Source organism: Glycine max, chromosome 14, assembly GCF_000004515.6.
Source record: "Glycine max cultivar Williams 82 chromosome 14, Glycine_max_v4.0, whole genome shotgun sequence".
NCBI lineage: Eukaryota > Viridiplantae > Streptophyta > Magnoliopsida > Fabales > Fabaceae > Glycine > Glycine max.
The window spans coordinates 10,923,338-10,931,220 of record NC_038250.2 but is presented as its reverse complement, the minus strand read 5'-3'; the positions used below and the strand labels follow the sequence as shown (position 1 = coordinate 10,931,220).

Here is a 7,883-nt window from a genome sequence, read left to right as displayed (position 1 = left end):
GAAAAGGTAGGTGTACGTAACCGTAACTGCACTGTGAACATTTGAACCCAATCCCCAACTCAGCACTGCATCGTGAAGCCGAAATGGGGAACCAATACCACCAAGCAACAGATGGGCTTCTGAGCCTTTTCACAAAGGCCAATCACGATCTCTCTATGGTTCACCATCGTCTCGAAAAGGAGTTTCAGCAGGTTTACCCCGACAACGTAAGCATAACATAACACCCCATCACTGTTTTCACCATTTTCGGTGTCCCTTCATTCATATTTCTTCGGTTTCCTAGTAAAACCAATTATGCTTAAAACTGAATCTGCAGGCTAACCCTATGAAGCTGGTTTCTAGAATCAAGAAGGTTCAGGAAGATATATCAATCTTGAAGGGGCAGTGCCATGAGCTTCTGGCTGCTAAGCAGGTAGTTTATTTTTAATTGTTAATCATGCTGCAGTGCTGTGCGTTCTATGGATTTGGATTGCTGCAAGGTGTATTTGATTAATAGTGATACCCAAGTTTTTAAATTGCTGTCATGATTGTGGTTTCATTGCGATCCTTGATGTTGCGGGAAATTGTGGACAAATGTAGCTGTAATTACAGTTGCAGTGACTCCAAAAACCTTGATGTTTGGCCAAAATTGCGGCTGCAGACTGTTTTTTAAAACTATACCTGTACCAAGGTGTGCATATAAAGATATGAATAAGAGCTGTGTTTTGAAGTTAATTTTAGCTGTTCACTTGTGCAGGATTTGATTGATAAGGCTCAGAGAGTTCTGGTGGAGAACAGAAATTTGGTGCAGCGTATGCAGCCGTCCTTGGGCATCTCCCCCTCTGGTGAAGATGATGCTGCATTCACTAACTTCAAACAGGTAATCGTGAGTGTGTGTGTGTGTGTGTGTATCTTTTTTGTTATAATTGATTTTTTTTTTTGAAGTTAGTCCTTCAATGTCTTTAAATAAATGAAGTGATGAAAATGTGTGTGTGAGAGAGTGACTGAGTGAGTTAGTGTGCATGTTTTTTAATTGATTTTTTTTAAGTTAGTCCATCAGTATCTGTAAGCAGATAAAGTAATGAAAATGTGAGTGTGTGTATCCTTTTACCTTTAATTTTTTTTTCTTTTTAAAGTCAATTCTTCAGTGTCTTTAAACAAATAATGAAATATGCTGAGAAGTGCATGATGGTTCATGTAACCTCTCAAGAGGATTTTTAGTTGTTCAAAGGATTAAGTATTTGTGCTTGGTTTTGGTTCCATAGGAGAATAAAATGTTATAATTCAAAAGTATCTTCCATTTTGAAGGTATCAAAGTGGAGCATGATGGTAATTTATGCATGTATATTTTTCTATTCTCAATGGTTGACTATTTTCCAAGGTGGTATTTCAAGTGTTTACACCATTTGCCAGCAAGCAACCAATATATATTAAATTAGGGGCTTTGCATGCAAATTTTACCCAAGCAAAGGTGTCCTTGGGTAGCTTTCATGTTGCTTTGCCTACTTAACCAAGGGTCTTCTTGGTCAAGTTGGTAGAATGTGGTAGCGTAGAAGATGAAGGATGGAGCAAAAAGTTTCAACTGAAGTTATGACTTGAAGTGGAAAAGAATGCATTCTCATTCGGTTTCCATCTTCTTGCATTTCTGTTATACCATGCTGGTGTGAAGTGATTTTCATCCCAAAATTTGTAGCTCAACACTTTTTACCTAGTCAGTTAAGTAGAAACTAAGTGTAGTTGCAATGATTTTTACACAATTTTAACTGATTGTGCAGGTAATTGAAGAATGGACAGCACAAGTAAGATCCAAAACAGGTCAGAGTTTCAAGGATTTATTATTTTAACAATTTTCCACACATTAAATTTGATAACCATATTTAATGATGCGTGTCATTATTCATGGATTAGCTAACTTTACTGGACGTCAATGCAATGATCTAATTAAATGTATTATGCAAGAGTTTTGACTATTGAGAAAGGACTATATATTGTGGTTTGGATCAATTCCACTATCTTAAAAGTGGGGATTTGTTATGCATGACTCCAATTGATGGTTTTTCTTTACATCTTTTATCATCGTCTTCACCTTTTTGCTTCACGAATTTGAATATCCCAGTAGCACTAAATTATTTCTTCCTCCGAGTCCACTAAGAGACCCCTTAATTTACTGATATTTCTTTCCTGATCTATACAATGAAGTCATGCAGGTATACAGCTACTGGTGTATTTATACATCTGAGTGACCCTGCTTTATTGCCTAAAGTTCCAATCTGTAGCATCTGTGCTGCTTACATTTTCATAGTTGAGATGTTAAGACAGTTATTATTGTTGTCATCTCAATAATGCTGACTCATTATGTTACACCTGTTTTAATGTCTTCCACAGTGATGCACCTCCCATTAATTTCCCTTGAATGGCTGTTTCATTTATATCAATAAGTCATTAAGTCCCTGATCGAAGAAAACCACCTTGTCCTCAAGTTTGATGTTAGGAGTTAGGAAAATCCAGCATTCCAGAGTGGCACTTCCTATTGTTGCATAGCTCCATCCAACCTCCTGCGCCTGCCTTAGGTCAGTTATAACTTGTGGGATCATTTGTGTAAAGAGGGGCTCTTCTGGTAGGGATAGTGTTGAAAGTCTGGTCTTTGAAAATCCTTTAGTAAGGAAACGCTAAATACTGGAAGAACCAATTGTCCTTGAATTTCCATAGTGATTGCTTCTTGTACAAGCACAGTTCAGTAGAGCCAACTCTCCCACCTTGTACCTCTTATCTCCTTTTGCCGTAAGCCCGTTTCCTCATTTTAGACTATTTTGTCTTGATTGCTTCTGTAATTCTACCCTTGTAACTTGTAAGTAAGTTGGATTCTGCCTCTGCCATTGGTGATATGCCTCGAATATAGCCAGGCAATAGCTGTGGTTGGATGTCTTATAATGCCTTATTAGGTGTATGTCAATGAAGGGATGGTTTGTTTCAGAATTTTGTCCACACCTAAGTAGTAGGGAAGGGAGGACTTTCCAAGAATTTACTACTATCAAATCTGATTTATCATAATGTGTGATCTTAGATAATTACCATTCTTGACACTGCAAGAATTCAGGAGTGGATAATATGATCTTAGATAATTGCCATATGTACACTGCTAGAATTCTGGAAAAAAAAAAAAATTTCTCAGTGAATGTGTTGAATGCAGGGAATGAAACACATGATGCTGATTCTGGATATATCAACAAACTACTATTCTCAGCTATAGTTCAAAGTAATTGATTTGCTATTTCAAGGATAGTAGATGTTGCAGATGCCAAGCTCCTTGGGTTTCACTAATGATACATAACATAGACTTGTAATGTAGTATGCTTCTAGTTGGTTATTGTTCTTTTAAGATGTAGCTGTTCTAGGTTCACTGACTGGTGTGCATCTTTTGTTGGAATGGCTAGTAGAAAACAAATTTGATTTTACTTATATAAAGAAATGGAATTGTGTTCACAGAAACAATGAATAGTGTTCACTGACTGGTGTGCCTCTATTGTTGGAATGGCTAGTAGATATCAAAATTGATTTTACTTCTTTAAAAAATGGAATTGTGTTCACAGAAACAATGAATAGTATTGAAAATTAACTCATTAACCATAGAGGTCCTTGACAATGTGGTGCTTGCACAACCTGAATCTTGTGACATTACAAAACTACATAGCCTGTGTAAAATGGTCGAGGGTAATTCAGGAAAACTGAATCTTGTGACATTACGTGACAAAAACAGCCTTCAAACTAGATATCAAAATGCCAATTGGCTTAGTACATGTTTGAATTGAAGTTTATGAAACCCAAAAACAACCATATTTTCATTTCAAACTGAGTTTCAAAACCAAATTGAGACAAAACTCAGTTTACAATTGAACTTAACTTCAAATCGAATAAGAGGCTGTTTCAATTTTACTTTTTGAACTATGTTCGGGTCTCCTTACTGAAAACCAAGCATAGCCTTAGTCTTGCCTTCTAAGCATTTACATGTTGGAAGGAAATATACAGTATTAAAAGTTTCAACGTTGGTTCAAGGTGCGTTTTTTAAGTAAAGGCACAGTTACATGTAAAATGAATGTCATTGTTGTTTAAACACATGCAGCTGAACTGTATAAGTAATCTGCTGTTAGAGATACAGCTGCATATATCTTCACTTTAATTGGCCATTATCGAGGTAAAGGTATATGAGGAACTACTTTAGTGTCTCAACTCAAGCTGTGTGCGTTTGCTACTTCGAAGTAGGAGGTTCTTTTAACCACTTTGCACGAAAGCCTGTTCCTTGACAATCAGAACAGCATCTTGATCCCTGAATGAAAACAAATTAGTGGCACAATAAGTCTCTTCTCAGCTGATGCTGAGGATGCAATAAATCCTCATTCTAGTCCTTAAAAGTTGTAAATGTCGGTTACTTTAGTCCCTTCCTTTATATCCTGGACTTAGTTCTGTTGTACTTTGATTTTCTCTATTGCTTTGCCCGAAAAAGAATTAGAGTAATTTTTTTATTTTTTTTTGCAAAATCAAGGACTAAAATGAAGAATTTATAAGGATAGAAATTAAAATAGCTGAATCATTATAATTTTAAGGATTAACATTGAGGTTTACTCCAATAAATAGTGAAGTTAATAGGTAGGGTAACAACATTTGTGGATTCAGGTTAAATTTTTTCATCATAAATAGTACCTTTCCTCTGCAAACAACACAACTAGTGTTTCTGGATGGAACTTCACAAAGCATGTTGTCACCAATAATGAAGAAACCAGTACCTCCACACCATTTACATTCAGTATGCCCTTTAGAGTTGCAAGATGTACAAGCAATTGGCATTGATTGCTGTAAGCATGATGAAAATTGTAGAAATCAATTATCTTAATATCAAAATGCAATCAAACTACTCATAATCTCTGTGCTTTGCTTCTTCAATGAACTTATATATGGTTCGATTTATTTGTGATAAATGAAAATAAACATTTTATAATCCAATGTATCTATTTCTTTCACTTCAATGATTATGTGCCCGTTTGACAATCTACCACAATGAATTTTTCATACTATGATACACATTCTAATATAAAATTTATGGATGAGATAAATTTGAACACACATCTAAATTATATTTAACAATTCAAAATAAATTCTACTAATATTTAATATATACTGATACTACATGGACTCTGTTAAAGATGCAAATCATATCACAAAAGGTATCCCAAATACTTTCTCTGACACACTATATCACAGATAAAATTATTACTATTGGAATAAGTTAATCTGTTCTATTTACCTTATTTCTTTAGTTGCACTCTGTCCCCAGTAAAAATGTAAAATGATAATCAAATAATACCTTTTTCTGGTCAAATTCAAAGACATACCTGATGCAACCTATAGAGCACAGGCATGCTCTTGGTAGAAAATAAAACAACCAAGGACACCACTATGAATATGATAGCTGAAAATTGAGCCAGCACCAACACGTTAAACAATGGAAACTCACAGAAGAACTCAACATAACAGTAAGGAGTTAAACTGTCTAAACAGTCATCACATGTGGTAGTGATTAAAGGAACTTAACAATATTAAACTGAATTAGAACCTGTATTGGTGTATGTGTATAAATCTTTCTTTCTTTTTTTATTTGTTGGAATCAAACAAGATAACAGGAGTTTACAACAACTCATGCAAACTGCTCAACTAACTAAGCTAGACGCCCTTGGTTGTGTATAAATCTTTCAAAACACTTTATGATTTTCTCTTTTTGTCAAACAACCCCCTCCCCAAAAAGGGTGTATCAGGATATCAATTCCTCTAAAAAAGAGAATACAAAGTATATAAAATGTAAAATACTATGTCATCAGCACATAACAAAGTGTAAAAACTTGTTCATATTTTCTTTTTAGTTCAACGAAACTTGCTGAATGAGAAAAAAAGACCTGAGAGATTGACCAAGCCAGTTCCATGCGCTTAACAAAATCAGAGGAAGAGTCCACCAAAGAAGCATGGATCCGGATGCAAGAAATCCTATTGGATGGCCTTGCACTATTAGGCACAGTAACTGTGACACATATTGGTGACATGAACCTTACACTGTGCATTATGTTTGATATGTGCACACACCCCTTACCACAAGACTTCATTTTCTTCTTCTTGACAGAGATAGAGAGCAGTAGTACAATGAGAGTTTCATGTTTCACTTGAATAATGAAATACCGGGTAGTGGTTTTTGGTTTCATGTGGCGCAAAAGGCGACTTAAAACCCATTGGTTCTCTAGAGGTGAGACAAAGATATATACTCATGACCAAAGGCAAGTTATTATAGGGAGTTGCTACGTGCATCCAGCATTATTGCTGGGGCACCCAGCAAACAGTGAAGTGGCGAAACTGCCCTTCAGCAATTATTCTTCCGGAAGAAGGTTCTTCCGGAAAAGTTCCGGAAATAATTTTTCCGGAAAGTTTCCGGAAGATTAATTTGTGTCTTCCGGAAGTACTCACAGACAATTTTCGGAAGAACGTCATCCGGAATGTTTCCGGAAGAAGCTTCTTCCGGAAGAATTCCATTGTCTTCCGGAAGAAGCTTCTTCCGGAAGTTAGTTTTTTTTTTTAACAAATATTTTATTTTGTCTCCTTTATTACTTTTAATTGCATAAACTAATTTATAAAATAATTAATACTATTATGCATAAATAATTAAATAATAAAATAATTAATATTATTATGCATAAATAATTAAATAATTAGTGAACGTAATTATGACTAATATTTATAATTTGTTTTTTACGCGCATGTCAAATATTAATTTAAACCATAAAAATTAATTAATTCCTAAACGTGATTATTGTTTTATAACAAAATGAAGAAAAAAGAATTTTTATTTTATAATAATAAGTAAAAATAAAATAATATTTAATGCGTATGTAATGACGATTTTGCCCTTGTGTAAATTTCTTTAAATTAACGTCTTCAGGCTGTGTTTTACTGCGCTTTCTTTGTTTCTTCTTCCGTTTGCTTTGTTTCTTCTTCCGTTTGCTTTGTTTGTTTCTTCCGTTTGCTGTTGTTTCGGTGGTGGTCCCTTCAGCAGTCTGTTGGTGGTCCCGTGAAGTGAAGTATTTGAAGATTTGGTGGTCCCGTGTTCCGTATTTGAAGTTTTATTAGTGGCTGTTGTTCCTATTTTGTCGGAGGTACGCGTTTATTTCGTTTTCCGGTTAGTTTTTAGAGAAGAAAAACAGTAAAAAGTGTATCCGGAAGAAATTTTAGGCACAGAAGGAGGAAGGTCCGGAATGACCACTTCCGGAAGAAGGTCTTCCGGAAGTGGTGAAGGCCAATTGCGGAAGAAGTTCTTCCGGAAGCACTTCTTCCGGAATTGGGCTTCGTAACTTCCGGAAGACCTTCTTCCGGAAGTGATGAAGGCCAATTCCGGAAGAAGTTCTTCCGGAAACTACTTCCGGAAGACCTTCTTCCGGAATTGGGCTTCGTAACTTCCGGAAGACCTTCTTCCGGAATGTTAAATTATTAGTAATTTTTTTAATTTCTGTTTTATAATTTTTTTAATTTCTGTTTTATATATATTTCTGTTAGTTAATAATGAATTATTGGTTTAATTAGGTATAATGATATATATTGTGGATTATAATTTTTTTGTTTTATAATGGTATATATATATATATATATATTTCTGTTTTATAATTTTTTTTTATTTTTGTTTTATATATGTTGTGGATTATTGATTTAATTAGGTATAATGGTATAATATTAAATGATTTAGGTAACTTATATGTATAATGGTACAAAAATGTTTTATTAGTTGTTTATTATAGTGATAAGTTTAGTTTAAGTAAATAATGTAGTTATAAATTTAGAATATAGTGATAATTTTAATATAGTCGTGTATGATG

General features: G+C 34.5%; 2 protein-coding genes across 4 annotated transcripts; one reads left to right on the top strand and one right to left on the bottom strand.

Annotated features, from left to right (window-relative positions):
* On the top strand, positions 1–3,542 carry LOC100500198 (SKA2 domain-containing protein). The gene is made up of 5 exons (NM_001251419.2): positions 1–206; positions 317–412; positions 737–859; positions 1,755–1,794; positions 3,170–3,542. Exons 1-5 carry the CDS (start codon positions 84–86, stop codon positions 3,241–3,243), a joined length of 456 nt encoding a protein of 151 aa, NP_001238348.2. The 5' UTR covers positions 1–83; the 3' UTR covers positions 3,244–3,542.
* A 484-nt stretch (positions 3,543–4,026) lies between these two features.
* Positions 4,027–6,338, bottom strand: LOC100792922 (protein PHOTOSYSTEM I ASSEMBLY 2, chloroplastic). 3 transcript variants are annotated; one of them, XM_003544520.5, is made up of 3 exons: positions 5,925–6,336; positions 4,678–4,827; positions 4,027–4,303 (listed from the first exon to the last, which is right to left on the bottom strand). In XM_003544520.5, the coding sequence occupies exons 1-3, from the start codon at positions 6,222–6,224 to the stop codon at positions 4,226–4,228; spliced, it is 528 nt and encodes a 175-aa protein (XP_003544568.2). In that variant the 5' UTR covers positions 6,225–6,336; the 3' UTR covers positions 4,027–4,225. The 3 variants fall into 3 exon arrangements, 2 of the variants coding, with proteins under 2 accessions (XP_003544568.2, XP_040865018.1); XR_005888342.1 differs by lacking the exon at positions 4,027–4,303 and adding an exon at positions 5,367–5,443 and having other exon boundaries at positions 4,319–4,827; positions 5,925–6,338; XM_041009084.1 differs by lacking the exon at positions 4,027–4,303 and having other exon boundaries at positions 4,319–4,827; positions 5,925–6,338.
* Positions 6,339–7,883: the final 1,545 nt, after the last annotated feature.